At 38.6% G+C, this 22,445-nt stretch overlaps 1 protein-coding gene and 1 long non-coding RNA gene across 9 annotated transcripts in view; one reads left to right on the plus strand and one right to left on the minus strand.

The window, feature by feature from the left end:
• FAM151B (family with sequence similarity 151 member B) overlaps window positions 1-22,169 on the minus strand; it is a 35,993-nt gene extending 13,824 nt beyond the window's left edge. The window contains exons 1-3 of one of the 2 annotated variants that reach the window (XM_082724758.1): window positions 22,095-22,169; window positions 15,590-15,715; window positions 12,563-12,728 (exon numbers count right to left, since the gene is read on the minus strand). In XM_082724758.1, coding sequence (XP_082580884.1) covers window positions 12,563-12,717 — 155 coding nt within the window. In that variant the 5' untranslated portion in view covers window positions 12,718-12,728; window positions 15,590-15,715; window positions 22,095-22,169. Of the gene's footprint in view, window positions 1-12,562; window positions 12,729-15,589; window positions 15,716-21,933; window positions 22,064-22,094 lie in introns of those variants that run through there. The other variant, XM_082724757.1, reaches the window with a different exon arrangement.
• A 28-nt stretch (window positions 22,170-22,197) lies between these two features.
• The window catches only part of LOC309861668, a 70,942-nt gene continuing 70,694 nt past the window's right edge, over window positions 22,198-22,445 (plus strand). For 5 of the 7 annotated variants that reach the window (XR_014310116.1, XR_014310117.1, XR_014310118.1 and 2 more), the window contains exon 1: window positions 22,200-22,322. This is a non-coding gene — a long non-coding RNA (uncharacterized lncRNA). Of the gene's footprint in view, window positions 22,323-22,445 lie in introns of all 7 variants that reach the window. The other 2 variants (XR_014310115.1, XR_014310121.1) reach the window with 2 other exon arrangements.

The raw sequence follows: 22,445 nt of genomic DNA on the forward strand, positions 1-22,445 counted from the left end.
CCATTTGAGTTTATCTTTGTGTATGGTGTAAGAGAATAGTAGAGTTTCATTCTTCTATACATAGCTGTCCAATTTTCCCAGCACCATTTATTGAATAGACTCTCTTTTTTTCCCACTGGATATTTTCTCCTGCTTTGTTGAAGATTATTTGACCACAGAGTTGCAGGTCCATATCTGGACTCTATATTCTGTTCCACTGGTTTATGTGTCTGTTTTTGTGCCAGCTGGTGATCACAGCTTTGTAGTAAAACTCGAAATCAGGCAACATGATGTCCCCAGTTTCATTTTTCTTTTTCAACATTTCCTTAGCAATTCGGGGTCCTTTTAGTTCCATACAAAATTTAGGATTGTTTATTCCAGCACTTTGAAAAATGCCAGTGAAATTTTGATCAGGATGGCACTGAAAGTATAGATTGCTCTGGGCAGTATAGACATTTTAACAATGTTTATTCTTCTGATCCATGAGCATGGAATACTTTTCCATCTTTTTGTGTCTTCTTCGATTTCTTTCATGAGTGTTCTGCAGTTCCTCAATACAGATCCTTTATCTCTTTGGTTAGGTTTATTCCAAGGTATCTTATGGTTCTTGGTGCTATAGTAAATGCAATCTATTCTCTAATTTCCCTTTCTATGTTTTCATTTTTAGTGTATAAGAAAGCAACTGATTTCTGAGCATTGATTTTTTTATCCTGCCACATTACTGAATTGCTGTATGAGTTCTAGTAGTTTGGGGGTGGAGTTCTATGGGTTTTCCATATAAAGTATTATGTCATCTCGGAGACAGAGAGTTTGACTTCTTGTCAATTTGAATACCTTTTATTTCTTTTTGTTTTCTCACTGCTGTTGCTAGGACTCTTAGTACGATGTTGAACAACAGTGGCAAGGGTGGGCATCCTTGTCGTGTTCCTGATCTCAAAGGGAAGGCTGTCAGCTTTTCCCCATTGAGAATGATATTTGCTGTGGGTTTTTCATAAATAGATTTTCTGAAGTTGAGAAATGGTCCTCGATCCCTATACTTTGAAATTTTAATCAGGAATGGATGCTATACCTTGTCAAATGCTTTTTCTGCATCAACTGAGAGGACCATGTGGTTCTTCACTCTTCTCTTATTGATTTGTTCTATCACATTTATTGATTTGCAAATGTTGAACCATCCTTGCATCCCAGGGATAAATCCCACCTGATCATGGTGGAATGTAATGTTGGATCCTATTAGCTAGGATCTTTTTGAGAACCTTGGCATCCATATTCATCAGGGATATTGGTCTGAAATTCTCCTTTCTGATGGGGTCTTTGCCTGGTTTGGGGATCAGGGTAATGCTGGCTTCATAGAAAGACTCTGGAAGTTTCCCTTCTGTTTCTATTTTTTGAAACAGCTTCAGGAGAATAGGTATTATTTCTTCTTTGAATGCTTGGTAGTATTCCGCAGGGGATCCATCAGGTCCTGGGCTCTTGTTTTGGGGGAGGTTTTTGATCACTGCTTCAATCTCATTACTAGATATTTATCTATTCAGGTTGTCAATTTCTTCCTGTTTCAGTCTTGGAAGTTTATAGGTTTCCAGGAATGCATCCATTTAAAAGGCAGACACTTAACCAACTGAGCTATCAGGTCTCCCCTTAGTTACTACTTAAATAAAAAAGCAGTTTTACTCTTTTTTCTACATCTATTATGACATCTATAGATTCTGAAACAATAAGGTTCTAATCAGCCTACATAAATTTTACTTATTTTTTTAAAAGATTTATTTATTTATTTATTTGACAGAGAGAAATCACAAGTAGACAGAGAGGCAGGCAGAGGGGGGGGGGAAGCAGGCTCCCTGCTGAGCAGAGAGCCCGACATGGGGCTCGATCCCAGGACACCAAGATCATGACCTGAGCCGAAGGCAGCGGCTTAACCCACTGAGCCGACCAGGTGCCCCAAATTTTACTTATTTTTAAAGATATATTTATTTACTTTAGAGAGAGCGAGCAGGGTGAGGGGCAGAGGGAAAGGAAGAGAGAGAATCCTCTTTGCTAAGAGCAGAGCCCAATGCAGGACTCCATCCCAAGACCCTGAGATCATGACCTGAGCTGAAATGAAGAGTTGGAAGCTTAACCAACTGAGCAACCTAGGCACCCCCATAAATTTTACTTTTTTAAAAAATACACATATAAACTTTACTGGACTACTACACTACTTATAATTCTGAATCTCTTCTGAATCTTTAAAGCCTAAGTTTGCTTCTGAGAAAATTAGGTTTTAGTGACTACTACAGTGGGAGGCTAAGAGTTGGGGAGATGGCTGTCAGAGGGGAACATTCAGTATCTTCGCCTCACATTTCAATCTTTCTTAGTGGATTCAAGTCCACCTGCCTATGCTTCCAATGCTCTCCAACTCACTCCTTTCAGGCCTCCTAGTATGAGAAAAAGTAATAACTTCCCTATTTATTAGGTCATATTTATTAGTGAGAAAGGATACTATTCATTAAAACCAGAGGAAGCTAGCCTCCAGCCTCTCTTTCACTCTGCTCCCGTGTACTGAACTTCTTTTTTAAAAATACATTTTATTGGTCAAGATGGTGGAGAAGTAGCAGGCTGAGACTACTTCAGCTAGCAGGAGATCAGCTAGATAGCTTATCTAAAGATTGCAAACACCTGTAAATCCATCGGCAGATTGAAGAGAAGAAGAACAGCAGTCCTAGAAAGAGAAAAACAACCACTTTCTGAAAGGTAGGACTGGCGGAGAAGTGAAACCAAAGTGATGAGAAGATAGACCCCGGGGGGAGGGGCTGGCTCCCGGCAAGCAGCGGAGCAACGGAGCACAAAATCAGGACTTTTAAAAGTCTGTTCCGCTGAGGGACATCGCTCCAGAGGCTAAACTGGGGTGAAGCCCACGCGGGGTCAGCGAGGCCTCAGGTCCCAAAGGGTCACAGAAGGATGGGGGGTGTCTGAGTGTCGCAGAGCTTGCGGGTATTGGAACGGGAAAGCCGACTACAGAGACAGAGCCGGCAGTAAGCTCACAGCTCGGTGTTACCTTGAACCAGTCACAGGCTTGGTGAGCTCGGAGCGCGGCCGGAGGTCAGGCAGACGGGAGTTACTGGGCGCTGTTCTCTGAGGGCGCACTGAAGAGTGAGGCCCAGGGCTCTCGGCTCCTCCGGGCCAGAGACCAGGAGGCCACCATTTGTATTCCTGTCCTCCGGAACTCTATGGAAAGCATTCAGGGAACAAAAGCTTCTGAAAGCAAACCCGAGGGGATTACTCAGCCTGGCCCCTGGTAAGGGTGGTGCAATTCCGCCTGGGGCAAAGACACTTGAGAATCACTACAACAGGCCCCTCCCCCAGAAGATCAACAAGAAATCCAGCCAAGACCAAGTTCACCTACCAAGGAGAGCAGCAGAATTCCAGAGGAGGAGAAAGCAAAGCACAGAACTCATGGCTTTATCCCTGTGATTTTTTAATCTTGGAGTTCACATAATTTTTTTCTTTTTCATTTTTTTTCTCTTCTTCTGCTAAATTTTTTTTTAACTTTTACCCTTTTCTTTTTTAACGTTTTAAAACTAGTTTATCTAATATATATATTTTCTTTTTTATACTTTTCTTTATTCATTTTCTTTTTTTTTAATTCTTTTTTTTTCTTTTTCTTTCTTTCTTTTTGAACCTCTTTTTATCCCTTTTCTCCCCCCTCACGATTTGGGATCTCTTCTGATTTGGTTAAAGCATATTTTCCTGGGGTTGTTGTCACCCTTTTAGTATTTTACTTGCTCATTGATATACTCTTAGCTGGACAAAATGACAAGACGGAAAAATTCAACACAAAAAAAAGAACAAGAGGCAGTACCGAAGGCTAGGGACCTAATCAATACAGACATTGGTAATATGTCAGATCTAGAGTTCAGAATGACAATTCTCAAGGTTCTAGCCGGGCTCGAAAAAGGCATGGAAGATATTAGAGAAATGCTCTCCGGAGATATAAAAGCCCTTTCTGGAGAAATAAAAGAACTAAGATCTAACCAAGTTGAAATAAAAAAAGCTATTAATGAGGTGCAATCAAAAATGGAGGCTCTCACTGCTAGGATAAATGACGCAGAAGAAAGAATTAGCGATATAGAAGACCAAATGACAGAGAATATAGAAGCTGAGCAAAAGAGGGACAAACAGCTACTGGACCACGAGGGGAGAATTCGAGAGATAAGTGACACCATAAGACGAAACAACATTAGAATAATTGGGATTCCAGAAGAAGAAGAAAGAGAGAGGCGAGCAGAGGTATACTGGAGAGAATTATTGGGGAGAATTTCCTCAATATGGCAAACGGAATGAGCATCAAAATTCAGGAGGTTCAGAGAATGCCCCTCAAAATCAATAAGAATAGGCCCACACCCCGTCACCTAATAGTAAAATTTACAAGCCTTAGTGACAAAGAGAAAATCCTGAAAGCAGCCCGGGAAAGAAGTCTGTAACATACAATGGTAAAAATATTAGATTGGCAGCTGACTTATCCACAGAGAACTGGCAGGCCAGAAAGAGCTGGCATGATATATTCAGAACACTAAACGAGAAAAACATGCAGCCAAGAATGCTATATCCGGCTAGGCTATCATTGAAAATAGAAGGAGAGAGTAAAAGCTTCCAGGACAAACAAAAACTGAAAGAATTTGCAAACACCAAACCAGCTCTACAGGAGATATTGAAAGGGGTCCTCTAAGCAAAGAAAGAGGCTACAAGTGGTAGATCAGAAAGGAACAGAGACAATATACAGTAACAGGCACCTTACAGGTAATACAATGGCACTAAATTCATATCTCTCAATAGTTACCCTGAATGTTAATGGGCTAAATGCCCCAATCAAAAGACACAGGGTATCAGAATGGATAAAGAAAGAAAACCCGGGATGCCTGGGTGGCTCAGTTGGTTGGACGACTGCCTTCGGCTCAGGTCATGATCCTGGAGTCCCGGGATCGAGTCCAGCATCGGGCTCCCAGCTCCATGGGGAGTCTGCTTCTTCCTCTGACCTTCTCCTCGTTCATGCTCTCTCTCACTGTCTCTCTCTCAAGTAAATAAATAAAATCTTAAAAAAAAAAAAGAAAGAAAGAAAACCCATCTATATGTTGCCTACAAGAAACTCATTTTAAGCCCGAAGACACCTCCAGATTTAAAGTGAGGGGGTGGAAAAGAATTTACCATGCTAATGGACATCAGAAGAAAGCAGGAGTGGCAATCCTTATATCAGATCAATTATATTTTAAGCCAAAGACTATAATAAGAGATGAGGAAGGACACTATATCATACTCAAAGGGTCTGTCCAACAAGAAGATTTAACAATTTTAAATATCTATGCCCCCAACGTGGGAGCAGCCAACTATATAAACCAATTAATAACAAAATCAAAGAAACACATCAACAATAATACAATAATAGTAGGGGACTTTAACACTTCCCTCACTGAAATGGACAGATCATCCAAGCAAAAGATCAACAAGGAAATAAAGGCCTTAAATGACACACTGGACCAGATGGACATCACAGATATATTCAGAACATTTCATCCCAAAGCAACAGAATACACATTCTTCTCTAGTCCACATGGAACATTCTCCAGAATAGATAACATCCTCGGTCCTAAATCAGGACTCAACTGGTATCAAAAGATTGGGATCATTCCCTTCATACTTTCAGACCACAATGCTCTGAAGCTAGAACTCAACCACAAGAGGAAGTTTGGAAAGAACCCAAATACATGGAGATTAAACAGCATCCTTCTAAAGAATGAATGGGTCAAACGGGAAATTAAAGAAGAATTGAAAAAAATCATGGAAACAAATGATAATGAAAATACAACGGTTCAAAATCTGTGGGACACAACAAAGGCAGTCCTGAGAGGAAAATATATAGCAGTACAAGCCTTTCTCAAGAAACAAGAAAGGTCTCAAGCACACAACCTAACCCTACACCTAAAGGAGCTGGAGAAAGAACAGGACAGAAACCCTAAGCCCAGCAGAAGATTTCTCAATCGTAAAGATCAGAGCAGAATCAATGAAATAGACACCAAAAAAACAATAGAACAAATCAACGAAACTAGGAGCTGGTTCTTTGAAAGAATTAATAAAATTGATAACCCCCTGACCAGACTTATCAAAAAGAAAAGAGAAAGGACCCAAATAAATAAAATCATGAATGAAAGAAGAGAGATCACAACTAACACCAAAGAAATACAAACTATTATAAGAACATACTATGAGCAACTCTACGCCAACAAATTTGACAATCTGGAAGAAATGGGTGCATTCCTAGAAACATATAAAGTACCACAACTCAACCAGGAAGAAATAGAAAGCCTGAACAGACCCATAGCCAGTAAGTAGATTGAAAGAGTCATTAAAAATCTCCAAACAAACAAAAGCCCAGGGCCAGACAGCTTCCCAGGGGAATTCTACCAAACATTTAAAGAAGAACTAATTCCTATTCTCCTGAAACTGTTCCAAAAAATCGAAATGGAAGGAAAACGTCCAAACTCATTTTATGAGGCCAGCATCACCTTGATCCCCAAACCAGACAAGGGTCCCATCAAAAAAGAGAGCTATAGACCAATATCCTTGATGAACACAGATGAGAAAATTCTCACCAAAATACTAGCCAATAGGATTCAACAGTATATTAAAAGGATTATTCACCACGACCAAGTGGGATTTATTCCAGGGCTGCAAGGTTGGTTCAACATCCGCAAATCAGTCAATGTGATACAACACATCAATAAAAGAAAGAACAAGAACCATATGATACTCTCAATAGATGCTGAAAAAGCATTTGACAAAGTACAGCATCCCTTCCTGATCAAAACTCTTCGAAGTGTAGGGATAGAGGGCACATACCTCAATATCATCAAAGCCATCTATGAAAAACCCACTGCAAATATCATTCTCAATGGAGAAAAACTGAAAGCTTTTCCGCTAAGGTCAGGAACACGGCAGGGTTGTCCATAATCACCACTGCTATTCAACATAGTACTAGAAGTCCTAGCCTCAGCAATCAAACAACAAAAGGAAATTAAAGGCATCCAAATCGGCAAAGAAGAAGTCAAATTATCACTCTTCGCAGATAATATGATACTATATGTGGAAAACCCAAAAGACTCCACTCCAAAACTGCTAGAACTTGTACAGGAATTCAGTAAAGTGTCAGGATATAAAATCAATGCACAGAAATCAGTTGCATTTCTCTACACCAACAGCAAGACAGAAGAAAGAGAAATTAAGGAGTCAATCCCATTTACAATTGCACCCCAAACCATAAGATACCTAGGAATAAACCTAACCAAAGAGGCACAGAATCTATACTCAGAAAACTATAAAGTACTCATGAAAGAAATTGAGGAAGACACAAAGAAATGGAAAAATGTTCCATGCTCCTGGATTGGAAGAATAAATATTGTGAAAATGTCTATGCTACCTAAAGCAATCTACACATTTAATGAAATTCCTATCAAGGTACCATCCATCTTTTTCAAAGAAATGGAACAAATAATTCTAAAATTTATATGGAACCAGAAAAGACCTCGAATAGCCAAAGGGATATTGAAAAAGAAAGCCAAAGTTGGTGGCATCACAATTCCGGACTTCAAGCTCTATTACAAAGCTGTCATCATCAAGACAGCATGGTACTGGCACAAAAACAGACCCATAGATCAATGGAACAGAATAGAGAGCCCAGAAATAGACCCTCAACTCTATGGTCAACTAATCTTCGACAAAGCAGGAAAGAATGTCCAATGGAAAAAGACAGCCTCTTCAATAAATGGTGCTGGGAAAATTGGACAGCCACATGCAGAAAAATGAAATTGACCCTCAACTCTATGGTCAACTAATCTTCGACAAAGCAGGAAAGAATGTCCAATGGAAAAAGACAGCCTCTTCAATAAATGGTGCTGGGAAAATTGGACAGCCACATGCAGAAAAATGAAATTGGACCATTTCCTTACACCACACACAAAAATAGACTCAAAATGGATGAAGGACCTCAATGTGAGAAAGGAATCCATCAAAATCCTCCTGTGAGGAGAACACAGGCAGCAACCTCTTCGACCTCAGCCACAGCAACATCTTCCTAGGAACATCGCCAAAGGCAAGGGAAGCAAGGGCAAAAATGAACTATTGGGATTTCATCAAGATCAAAACCTTTTGCACAGCAAAGGAAACAGTTAACAAAATCAAAAGACAACTGACAGAATGGGAGAAGATATTTGCAAACGACATATCAGATACAGGACTAGTGTCCAAAATGTATAAAGAACTTAGCAAACTCAACACCCAGAGAACAAATAATCCAATCAAGAAATGGGCAGAGGACATGAACAGACATTTCTGCAAAGACATCCAGATGGCCAACAGACACATGAAAAAGTGCTCCATATCACTCGGCATCAGGGAAATACAAATCAAAACCACAATGAGATATCACCTCACACCAGTCAGAATGGCTAAAATCAACAAGTCAGGAAATGACAGATGCTGGCGAGGATGCGGAGAAAGGGGAACCCTCCTACACTGTTGGTGGGAATGCAAGCTGGTGCAACCATTCTGGAAAACAGCATAGAGGTTCCTCAAAATGTTGAAAATAGAACTGCCCTATGACCCAGCAATTGCACTACTGGGTATTTACCCTAAAGATACAAACGTAGTGATCCAAAGGGGCACGTGCACCCGAATGTTTATAGCAGCAATGTCCACAATAGCCAAACTATGGAAAGAACCTAGATTTCCATCAACAGATGAATGGATAAAGAAGATGTGGTATATATACACAATGGAATACTATGCAGCCATCAAAAGAAATGAAATCTTGCCATTTGTGACAACATGGATGGAACTAGAGCGTATCATGCTTAGCGAAATAAGTCAAGCGGAGAAAGACAACTATCATATGATTTCCCTGATATGAGGAAGTGGTGATGCAACATGGGGGCTTAAGTGGGTAGGAGAAGAATCAATGAAACAAGATGGGATTGGGAGGGAACCAAACCATACGTGACTCTTAATCTCACAAAACAAACTGAGGGTTGCTGGGGGGAGGGGTGTTGGGAGAAGGGGGGTGGGGTTATGGACATTGGGGAGGGTATGTGCTATGGTGAGTGCTGTGAAGTGTGTAAAACCTGGTGATTCACAGACCCCTGGGGATAAAAATATATGTTTATAAAAAAAATACATTTTATTTATTTAATTTATTTATTAGAGAGATAGAGAGAGAGCACAAGTAGACAGAGCAGCGGGCAAAGGGAGAGGGAGAAGCAGGCTTTCTGCCCAGCAGGGAGCCTGATGTGGGGCTCAATCCCAGGACCCTGGGATCATGACCTGAGCCAAAGGCAGACACTTAACCGACTGAGCCACCCAGGTGCCCCATGAATTTCTTTTTGTTCATTCTTCTAGCTCTGAAGTGGAGGCCCTAAATGTTAGTGGATTACTAAACTCTAATGCTGGACCTTGCAGACTTTAATTCAGATGCTATCATTTCTATGGGGGTATAGCTCAGTGGTAGAGCATTTGACTGCAGATGCTATCATTTCTCTGTCTCAAATGCTTTCTGCCCTGGTTAATATCAGTGCCATGTTAAAATACAATTCTGAGATTAGGCACCCCCATTTTTGGTAGCAAGCAACTTGTACCTGTGACCCCAAAGCTTGCTTATCTGCAAGTCCTATAGCAGCAGCCAAGTTCCTGTGGCGTTCTGCTCTTCATGGGTGGAACAGGAAGCAAACCTGAATTATTTCATACATATCTGCCACCAACATCTGTTTTTCCAGCAAGAATTCTGATTTCTTAAGAAATCTGGTGTCTGCGAAGGTTGGATTAAACACTCATTTCCAGCTTACATTCAGGGAGGAGATTCTTAGGCTTTCTCAATTTAGTAAGGTGATATAGGGCATTCAATAATGGCTTACTACTGGATAACATCAGCAGACAGCATATTCTCCCCAAAATTGAAATCCCACCAGCATACATGAAGGGTCTACAATGGCAAAGCACTGTGCAGTTAAACCTAAGGAGTTATGACATAGAACATAATGAAAAAGGATTTAATATATATATTCTATATGTAAATATTTTAATTATTGCTGACTATAGACTATGCTAATGTTACTTGCCCTTATCAGTAACTTAAGAAAAATCAAAACCTATATTAAGAAAAACCTAAAACATTACTGAAGAAAATAAAACCTTTTGTGTTGTAATTTTTATTTTTCTAGAACAGAAAGCTGACAAAACAATGGTAAAATAAAATCCTTCTTGAAGAGTAAATGTCGAGGAAAAGCCATAACATTTTTGGAGTCAAAGGCTGAGGATACACTTTGCCCAACAGCAACATATGAGGTATACTTCAAAGAATAACATCATGTTTCAGATAAATTTTAGTACTTAGTTATTATTTGTATACCAAACAAAATAACTTAGAGCCATAAAATAAGAACCAGTAAAATTTGACTAATAGATCCATCAACTCCTTTTACAGAGGTAGCACAGTGTCTTCCTTCACAGTGTGAACTCTCCAGCCAGGCTGGCAGATTTCCTACCACCTCTGCGACAATAAGCAGTCTACTGACTCCTCTCTGCCTCTTTCCTCATCTGGAAATGAGGATGATAGCAATAAGATACCTCCTAGGATTGCTATGAGGATCAAATGAATCAACACATTCAGTGCTCTTAGAAAAGTGTCAGACACAGTATACATGTCCATAGAACTGTTAGGTAAATTCATTTCCTTCAAATATGTTCTGACCAAAACATGTGCAAAACCCATTTCTTAGTGGCTCAGCATATGTGTGTGTGTGGTAGCCGTTAGGAATGAATGAGCTGATCTGACTAGTGAGGAGCCACAGAATGTATTAGAGAGAGCAATTCAATGGGCAATAGTAAACATATACATGAAAAGGCAAGGAGAGCTAAAACTCTGAGTCACCAAACATTAAAGATCAAATGCTTTATTTCATGGTATCGAGAAAACTGAACCAGCTCCAGGAAACCTGGGCTCTTGTCCTAGCTCAGCTGTCAAATTCAGCTCTTGTTCTTGAGTCAATTGTTGAACTTCTCTAGGATTAAGTCTCTTTGTCAATAAAACAGAGTTGGGCCATTCACCACTCTAAGAGCTTTAAGATCTTAAAATAGCTCACTCCCGGGGCCTGGTTGGCTCAGTCAGCTAAGCACCTGCCTTGGGCTCAGGTCACGATCTCAGGATCCCAACATTAAGCCATGCTTGGGAGCTCCCCGCTCAGAGGGGAGAGTATGCTTCTCCCTCTATCTCTCCCCCCAGCTTATGCTCTCTCTTGCTTATTCTCTCAAATAAATAAATAAATAAATAAATAAATAAATAAATAAATAAATAAAATCTTAAAAAAAATTAGCTCTATCATTCACCAAGAGTATAGTGAGATTTACTGGCATATTTAGACCTACAACAAGCAGAGTCACGTTAATAATTCTATAAGTAAGATTTCCAAATCTTTATTAATTTCTTGAGAAAATTCCATTTAAAAGCACTGTTCATAAATAAGGTAGGTTTTACCACAAGTCCTAGATTTTTTTTTTTTTTTTTTAGATTTTATTTATTTGACAGAGGGAGGGAGCGAGAGTACAAGTGGTGGGGGAGGGGTGCGGAGGGAGAGGCAAAGTGAGAGGGAGAAGCAGACTCAGCGCTGAGCAGGGGAGCCTGATGCAGGGCTTGATCCCCACACACTGGGATCATGACCTGAACCGAAGGCAGATGCTTAAACCACTGAGACACCCAGGTGCCCTAAATCCTAAACTTTCATAGCAGTCCCCTTTATGGGGCTTATGGTGAGCTTTTGTAGTAGCACAGTATATTCCTGGCTTTACCTATAATTTTTATACTGCTAAAATACCCCAAAAGTAAAATTTTCCACAACAGCCACAGAAAAGGAAATAACACTTAATCTTGCTCTTCACTGTCAATGCTTCCAAAATATAATTTATAAGGAAATCCTGGATTATTGAAAGACTTCTAGATAACTTCCCATATACAAATACAATGTAAATCAGGTAGGATACGCATTAACTACCCAAACTACTACCACCTCTTTCTCAGACTTTTTTTTTTTTTTTTAAAGAGGGTAAGTTGTGGGGGCAGGGTTGGGAGGTAGGGAGAGAGAATCCCTATGCAGGCTCCATGCTCAGCACTTAGTGCAATGCGGGACGTGATCTCACAACCCTGAGATCATGATCTGAGCTAAAATCAAGAGTGTGATGCTTAACTGACTGAGCCACCCAGGTTCCCTTCGGACTACTTTTAGTGAAAGTAGCATTTTAAATTTTACCATTCTATTATCACAATGGTCATTTGTGATAAATTCCTTTATAAAAATGAACTTAATTTTAGCTTCAAAGGGTTCCTAAGAAACAATTTAAGTGAACAACTCAATAGGTCTTAGGTCCCTTCTTGAAACATACTAGTTTGTAATTCCATTTTCAGTTTGAAGTATAAACTTAGTCAACTACAGATATATGAAGCTATTAATCTTTTATTTGCATTGTTACTCTACAGCAACTAAAAGACTGAAAATGTTTATACAAATACCTCTTGAAATCCAGCTTGATGCCTTTATTGCTTTTTATAACTGCAGTCAGCCATTCCTGTAAAGTATTATCACTATTTGTTTCAGGAGGATGGGCCATGATTGGTTGGCTATATTCTGACCCATCACTCGGAAGGAGGACATCAGCCTCTATCATGTGAGCAGTACCTGTCCAAATAAAAGAACTTAAGTTAATGCTAATAAAACAGGGACTGAAGAAGATGTCAGGTCCAGTAGTCTTTTGAGGAAGATAAAAACTAACATTTACTGAATAACTACTAAGTACCAGGTACTGTACTAGACCTTCACAAGTTTGTTTGTTTCAAAGATGAGCAAACAGACGAGGAGTTAAATGCCTTTCTGTAGATCTACAGCTCTCAAGCTGATGTTAAAATATTAATTTCTTTCCAGTACATAGCAAAGTGAGTATACAAAAGAAAGGATTAATATGTGTTCATTGAAGTTTCTGAGAATAAAATAGTACTTTTATCTTCTCACTCCTCACATTAGAAATTATAGATATTTATTGCTTATAGTAACACTTTTCCTGAAGATATTACAAAAGTTTTTTTAAATACATATTTTATTCTCAAAAAGACTCAATGTTTTCTGTTTCTTACCAGGACATTTTTAAATATGAATGTATTTAAAATCTAAATGTTAAAAAATAAATAAATTTAAATGCTAAAACCATAAAATAAAATTACATTATATGTAATAACTTCTGTAACAACTTTGACTATTCTGAGCTCTACATGTGTTGACAGTGCAATAAATACCAAGTGGTACTTTTACATTGTTTCTCCTGTACTCTTTTTAAAATCATAGACATTGTTGAAAATCCAGTTTCCCATGTTAACCAAACTGAAACAGATGTATTATAATAGTTATACTATGTTTACATATTCTGGGAGAAATGAGATGAACCACTGAAATATAGCCTTCATATCTCTAGTATCCTCTCTCTTTTCCTTTAGCCTAAAAAGAAATCACAAAACTAACCACGGCTGAGAAAAGGGATTTGTGAAGAGCATTTCCAAACTATAAAATATGGGGCTCTGGTTTTGCCTAACAGAATGTAAAAAGGACATTATCTGAAGACTAAGTAACCTATGAAAACTTCCTGGATCAATATATTGATCTATTGATCTCTATACTATTTTTAGTAAAGTATAATAAAAAATACTATATTTTTAGTATAAGATTTCAGCATATACTATTATGAATTATAAATTTTTAACAAATTTTTCCAAATTTTTAGCTGCTATTCCATAGAAATAAAATTTATTTTGTTTTGACTTTGTATCCTGAGATTTTTCTAAATTTACCCATGAATTTCAATCATTTATCTGTGAGATTTTTTGATTTTCTATATATACAACCATTATGTCTGTAAGTAGTACTTTATTTCTTCCTTTTTTCCATTTTTAAAAATTAACATAGGGGTGCCTGGGTGGCTTAGTTGGTTAGGCATCTGCTTTTGGCTGGGATCATTATCCTGGGGTTCTGGGATCCAATCCCGAGGGCTCCCTACTTAGCAGAGAGTCTGCTTCTCCCTCTGACCCTTTCCCTTGCTCATGCTCTCTTTCTCCCTCTCTCTTTCAAATGAATGAATAAAATCTTTTAAAAATTGACATATAATTCACAGACCATAAAATTCCACTTTTAAAGTATATATTCAATAATTTTTTATTTTTTAGATTTTAAAAAATTTATTTATTTGACACACACACACACACACACACAGAGCATAAGCAGGAGAAGCAGCAGGCAGAGGAAGAGGGAGAAGCAGGATCCCGCTGAGCAGGGAGCCTGATGTTGGCTCCATCTAGGACCTTGGGATCATGACCTGAGCCAAAGGTAGACACTTAACCAACTGAGCCTCCCAGGTGCCCCAATTCAGTGGTTTTCTAGGATATTCAAAAGGCTGTGCAACCACCACCAGTACCTAATGCCAGAAAAATTTCATTATCCCAAAAAGAAACCCTGTATCCATTAGCATTCACTCCCTATTCTCTACTCCCACCAGCTCCTGGCATCCACTAAACAACTTTTTCTTCAGTGTTGCTTTTGCTAAAATTCATTTATTACACAATCACTGTGTAGTTATTATGTGCTAGGCACTGTTTTAGGTATCAGGGATTCCATATTAAACCAAAGTTCCTCCTTTTGAGGAGAAAGAATAACATTTAAAAAATATCTTTACAGTAAAAGAAATATATATTCAGATACATTATCCAGATACATAATTGAGTAGGATGCAAAAGATGCATTAATTTTTATAATAAAACTTGGGACTGTGGCATTTTCCTTGTTGTACCAGGTCACTTTGAGCTATGCCCTAGACCTCTTGGGTGATATGCTTTCAGTCTCCTGTGCTGCTGCAGCCAACATGGGTAGTTCATAGGAAGTAGCTAAAAAAACTGCTATAGTGTTCATCTATAATGAAGGCATATATATAACTATATATCCTATAGAGATATATAGAGAAATAGATAAAAGATAGATATAGATATAGACAGATAAATACATACATGTGAGATATATATATATATATATATTTTTTTTTTTTCTTCAATAGATTAAGTTAGTAAACCAAAGTCCTGGTTTCTAGTCCAAGGCAATTAATTATAAATTAGTACATAATGGCTTCATCCATCCATTAACATACTTGTTGAACTTCTCCTTAGTACACTATGAAGGACACAAAAATACGTAAGATATACAACACTGATATTAAAAATTTGCTCAAATAACTACAATGTATTAGCAAGTGTAATAATATATTGAGAGTTTCAAGTAGACACAGAAAAAGTAAATCACTTCTGGAAAATAAGAAAATTCTTCCATTATGCAGATTTGTTCATTTTGTAAACAAAATGAGATCTTTTATAAAAGTACTTATGTCAGCCTACAATTTTCACTTTGATCATCTAAGTCTTTGATACCCAAAAATATGCCTACATATCACAAAAAGACCTGAATCAATCTATTATCCAGTATAAATACAAGAAACTGTATTGACTTACTTTTCAGTGCCTCATTCAGTTGTGCCTTATGGTTAGCTGCATGATACCAGACGATCTCAGCGCCATCTTCTGTTGTGATCAGGTTATTTCTCAGAAAATATTCTAGTACATTTTCACTCCAAGATCCTAAAACAACATTTAAATCAAAATGAATGGATTGTTTTTCATGGGGCAAACATTTTTTAATAATATTGGGCAGAGTATATTTTTGTGGAGAATAAAAAGTAATTACACTGGAAATTATACAAGATTTCAAAAATTTAGAACAAACAGGATGTGGCAGGTGTATATTATATATATAAACTAGCTATATATAAGTAATAATTAGTAAGCATACAGGATAGTCTATTTGAAACTCAGAAGCATGAGGAAGTAGGGAGGAAGAAAAACAAATGGTAAGAAGCAGTTATTTTTAAAGATTTTTTTTTCATTTATTTGACAGAGATTACAAGTAGTCAGAGAGGCAGGCAGGGAGTGAGAGGGGGAAGTAGGCTCCCCGCTGAGCAGAGAGTCTGATGCGGGGCTCGATCCCAGGACCCTGAGATTATGACCTGAGCCGAAGGCAGAGGCTTTAACCCACTGAGCCACCCAGGCGCCCCAAGAAGCAGTTATTCTAAAGCAAGAATTTTCACATGATATTGTTTCCAACCTTGGACTATAAATAAGTAAAATGAATGTGAAGTCATATTAAAAGCTATATTAAAACTTCTTAAATTTTGTGCAACTTAATTGTTTTTTTCACCTGAGGCCCCATTCTATATTCATATAACAATTTAGAATCTTAAACAACACATGTTAAGTATAATCACCTTCAGATTATGAATCTCAATAATATTTATATGAGTGACTAAGCTTCTGAATTAGTAATTATAGGTTTATCTAGCATGTAAAAATACACATAACTCCCTATCAACTACTTTTTGGCTCCCCATATTTTCTATTAATTAAGCCTTAAAATATGTGAGTTAAGACTAAAATACTTGAATCCAAGTCTACTACATTCTATGTCATATCCCAATATAACAATGAGAAAAATAGTTATGTACCCAATTCTTGTTTATTCACTTAAACATTTTAGTGCCTACCAATTGGCTGCAAATTCCTTATGCATGAGATTATGTCTTCTGTTAATTTTTTATTAACTCTGCCTAATAAACTGTTAAAAACCTACAAATGGCCAGCAGAAACTGCCAATTAAGACATCAAGGAAAAGGCAAATTTTGATTACAGAATGGAGGGACATAAGAGAACTTCTTAATATGCATGGAATATAGCAACCACTCTGTATACTCAGCTACAGAACAAAGGTGAGAGTTAGCTATAGCATCCACTATAATCCAAAATTACATGGTTCTATTTAGCATATGCAACAGTCACAGACTATTCAGACTCAGATGAAAATACATAGCAATTTTTTAAATACTTGAGTTAGGCATTTTTAGAAGGCACATTAATTATAGGCTAAAACAGAAATGTCCTACAACGGAAAAACAATTAAAACATAGTATATCTTCATGATAAAATATGTGACTGATATAGTTGTTTTAAAAGTTTTTGAGATGGGATGCCTGGGTGATGCAGCTGGTTAAGAATCTTCTTTTGGCTCAGGTCATGATCTCAGGGTCTTGGGATCAAGCCCTGCATCCCCACTTGGCAGGAAGCCTGCTTCTCCCTCTCTCAAGTGAAAGAGAGAGGCGGGAGAGTGGTGTCAGAGTGATACAATGAAAAAAGAACAAAAAACAAAAAAAACAAAAAACTTCACTAGCCATTGTTGGCTCTGAAATGGGGAAGAGACCAAAAGCCAAGGAACTCAAGCAGTCTCTAGAGGAGGGTGAAGGCTAAAACACAGATTCTCGGGGCGCCTGGGTGGCTCAGTGGGTTAAGCCGCTGCCTTCGGCTCAGGTCATGATCTCAGGGTCCTGGGATCGAGTCCCGCATCGGGCTCTCTGCTCAGCAGGAGCCTGCTTCCTCCTCTCTCTCTCTCTCTGCCTGCCTCTCTGCCAACTCATGATCTCTCTCTGTCAAATAAATAAATAAAAATCTTAAAAAAAAATTAAAAAATTAAAAAAAAAAAACAAAAAACAAACAAACAAACAAAAAAAACACAGATTCTCCTAGAGCCTCCAGAAGGAATGCAGTCATGCTGCCACTTTGATTTTAGGTCAGTGAGACCATTTTAGACTTCTGACCTACAGAACTATAAGATAATAAATGTGTGTTGTTTCAGTAACAAAAACTAATGCTCTAAAAAAATGTAGTCTGCATATATTTTAAAAAGTAGGAGAAAACAAAAAAAGACATACATAGTATACGGTGGCATGCATGTAGACTGTGTTCTTAAAATTCAGGATTGTTGGGACGCCTGGGTGGATCAGTTGGTTAAGCAGCTGCCTTCGGCTCAGGTCATGATCCCAGCATCCTGGGATCAAGTCCCACATCGGGCTCCTTGCTCAGCAGGGAGCCTGCTTCTCCCTCTGCCTCTGCCTGCCATTCTGTCTGCCTGTGCTCGCTCCCTCTCTCTCTCTCTGATAAATAAATAAAATCTTAAAAAAAAAATTCAGGATTGTTAGTGTCAACAAAAAGAGGAGGCAGAACTGAAATAAAAGCATTTAGCTGAGGTCTGAGAATTGCAATTTAGGGAGTTTTAAAAAAATTCAAAGGGGTTTTTTAAGACAAAGAATGCTTCTATATGTTGTTTTACAAAAAATTTTAACTGGTGTTGAGGGCAGAAAATTAATCTTAGCTAAACAGAGTTAGTTGCTAAGTCTATCAATAAGAAAAAGTCTGTTACTGTAGTAAGTTGCAGGTACTCCTGCAGAGTCCTTGGAATATTTGCAGTTTAGCCCAGTTCTAAAAGTTCAAGGTTCTACCTGATGAGAAGGTGCATAAGTACCTCCTTGCCTTATGGCCCCATTTTATAAGCCCTTGATATAAGTTATTCCATTTTATTTTACCAGTCACATCAGAAAATATATCAAAAAGTTACTATTGGCATTGTGTGGACATTTTTTCCTACTTCAACATATTCTACAGATTTTCTATAATGAGCATGTATTATATTTACAATCAGGAAAAAATTTAAGCTGAAAAAAGAATATGTCACCAAAGCTGCCTAATGTGACTACTTAGGATTATGTAAAAAATACTGTAAGCTTCTGGGCGCCCCTGTGGGGCTTGATCGGTTAGGGCCTCTGAGTGGCTCAGTCAGTTAAACATCTCACTCTCGATTTCAGCTCAGGTCATGCTCTCAGGGGCCTGGGAATCTAGTGTTGCTCAGCAGGGAGTCTGCTTAAGATTCTCTCCCTCTCCCTCCCACCTCTCAATCTCTCTCAAATAAATAAATAAATCTTAAAAAAATAACAAAGATACTGTAACCTTCTGGAGTAGAGCTGCCTGGTTTAAATTTTTCTTTTTCTATACATTCCTTAAAAAATATATTTTATTTATTTATTTGACACAGAGAGAGAGAGAGAGAATACAGCAGGGGGAGTAGGAGAGGGAGAAGCAGACTCCCCACTTTGGGGTCAAGTAACAGGGACACACTAGTTACCAGCTTCTGGAAGTTGTATAACAAAAAGCTGGAATAATGCTTGGCCACATCTCTTCATCTTCATTTCTCACTCTTGCCCAATTCCAGGAGAAATCAGACTAACCAAAACTACTCTCCAATTCGATCTACTGAAATTATAGATCAGGTAAATGTCACTTTCAATCAGGACCTTAAGATGCAACATTTCTATCCCCCACCACTCCTTTGCAACATCATACTAGAAATATTAGCTATGCACTAAGACAATAAAAGTAAATAAAAAGTATATAAATTGGGGAAGAAAATATAAAACAGTCTTTGTTCACAGACAACATGATTTTATATGCAAAGAATCTGAAGGAATCAACACAAAAACTCCCAGAATTAGTAAGTGATTTTTGCAAGCTTGAAGGATACAGGGTTGGTATTTTTTTTAAAGGTCAACTGTTTTTCCGCTTACCAGCAAAAAACAAGTGGAATTTGAAATGAAAAATGCAATACCATTTATATTAGCACCCAAAACCCAAAAATACTTAGGTACAACTCTAACAAAATATGTACAAGATCTATAAAAGGAAAACCACAAAACTCTAATAACGAAATAAAAGAACTAAATGGAGATATTCCATGTTCATGGACAGAAAGACTCAATACTGTCATGACATCAGTTCTTCCAACTTGATCTACAGATTGAGCAATCACAATAAAAACCCACTAAGTTATTTTACAGATATTAAGAAACTGACTCTAAAGTTTATACGGAGGGCATAAAAACCAAAGTAGCCAACACAATCCTGAGGGAGAATAACAAAGAGGTGACACTACCCAACATCAAGACTTACTATAAAGCTACAGTAATCAAGGCCAGGCAATACTGGTGAAAAACAACAACAACAACAACAAAAACCCCAGAAAGATCAATGGAATAGAACAGAGAGCCCTGAAGTAAATGCCCTGTAAATATAAAGCCCTGATCTTTGGCAAAGGAACAAAGGAAATACAATGGAGTAAAGAAAATCTTTCTAACAATGATGTGGGAACAACTGGACATCCACCTGGAAAACAATGAATCTAGAAACAGACCTTACATCCTTCACAAAAATTAAATGCAAAATTGTAGAACTCCTTTAAGATAATATAGGAGAAAACCTAGATGACCTTGGGTATGGTGAAGACTCTTTAGATATAACACCAAAGGCATCACCCATGAAAGAAAGAATAGGTAAGCTGGATTTCACTAAAATGAAAAAAATTTTTGCTCTACAAAAGATAGTATCAAGAAATGAGAAAACAAGTCACAGACTGGCAGAAAATACTTGCAAAAGAACATATCTGATATTGGACTGTTATCCAAAATAGACAAAGAACACTTAAATCTCAACAGTAAGAAAAGAAACAATGTGGTTTTAAAAGTAGGTCACTTTACAAATCGTAAGAGACTCTTAATCTCACAAAACAAACTGAGGGATGCCGGGGGAGGGGGTAGGGAGAGGGTGGTGGGGTTATGGACATTGGGGAGGGTATGTGCTATGGTGAGTACTGTGAAGAATGTAAAGTTGGCGATTCACAGACCTGTACCCCTGGGGATAAAAATACATTATATGTTTATAAAAAATAAAATAAATTAGAAAAAAGGTCACTTTATCATCATATATAAAGAAACGCCAAGCATTTGAAAAAGTCATAATATGTCATAATATGTCTTCAGAGAAACAGAAAACAATGAGGTACAACAACACACCTACTACAATATCCAAAAGCTGGAACCCTGACAACACCAAATGCTGGTGAGAGTGGAGCAAAAGGAACTTTCATTCACTGTTGGTGGGAATGCAAAATGGTACAGCTACTTTAAAAGTTAGGCAGTTTCTTACAAAACTAAACATATTCTTATCATACAATCCAGCGGTTGTGCTCCTTGATATTTACCCAGAGAAGTTGAAAACTTAAGTTTTCAAGTTACAAAAACCTGCACGAGGATGTTTACATTGGCTTTATTCATAACAGCCAAAAATTAGAAGCAACCAACATGTCTTTCAGTGGATGAATAGATCAATAAACGTTGGTATATCCAGACAACCACCAGGAATATTACTCCAGTGCTGAAAAGAAATGAGCTCTCAAGTCGTGAAAAGAACCTTAAATGCACACTAGTAAGTGAAAGAGGTCAATCTGAAAAGGCTACATACTGTATGATTCCAACTATATGACATTCTAGAAAAGACAAAACAACGACTCGTGGTTATAGGAGGTGGGTGCGAATAAGTGGAGCACAGAGGATTTGGGGATCAGTAGAATTATTTTGTATGATACCATAATGAGGGATACAAAGCATTAAACACCTGTCTAAACCGAAAGAACAGACACCACCAACAGTGAACCCAAAGGTGAACTACGGACTTCGATTATGATGTGTCCATGTAGAGTCACAAGAATCGGAAATGCTGGTATTAAGCGGAGGCTCTGCACGTATTCAGGTAAGGGGTATATGGAGAATCTCGGTGACTTCCAGCTCAATTATCCGATGAATCCAAAACCACCCTAAAAAAGAATTCCTTTTTTTAAAAGGGCCCAATAGTCTTGCTATTCTTGGCCGCATCATAGGCTTTAACACCCACGCGAGGAACCAAGATTCTAAGCCAGACCACAGAGCGCGCAGTGAGGACTCGGACCCCCAAGAGCAACAGGGCGTGGTGCTGCCGCAGGAGTCTCGCAAAGCGCTCCAACTATAGGTCGGAGGCCAGAGAGAGTGCCGGACTGCGAGCCAATCGCGGGCAGCCCTTCCGGGACCCACAGAGGCGGGATCCGCGCTTACCGGGGCCCCCAGCGGTCGCTGTCATGGCGACGGCCAACCGCAGTCCGCAGAGGCGCGGAGCTGTGGGCCACCGCGGTTGACCTTCACAGGTGGCGTGGAAACCCTGGAAACCCGACTCAACAAACCACACACAAAGGAGCCGCCTCCCTCGGGCCACGGACCTCCTAGGTGAGGTTTCCAAGCGGAGGCGGAAAGAGAAGCGGTGCGCACGCGCAGAGGCTGAGGCTCGAGTTTCTCCAGCGCGCAGTCTCGAGGTTGGCGTGCGCCGTGCAAGTGTCGCGCGAGTTGCTCCTCTGAGAGAGAGTCAGAAAGCGGGTAGTTCTGAAGAGCTCTACGTCAGGGAAGGCGGAGGATGAAGCTCGGAGATTGAAAGAAGTCACTGGTGTGGGGTACGATTTTCCAAAGTTGAATATATTTTCTCTTTTTTATTTTAGTAACATCCTAAAATGACATGGAATCATTTCCTCTAAAAACGAGTGTTTCTTCACAAGGGTACCAAAGTGATAACGTGC

This window comes from Mustela nivalis (assembly GCF_964662115.1).
Source record: "Mustela nivalis genome assembly, chromosome: 3".
Classification (NCBI taxonomy): domain Eukaryota; kingdom Metazoa; phylum Chordata; class Mammalia; order Carnivora; family Mustelidae; genus Mustela; species Mustela nivalis.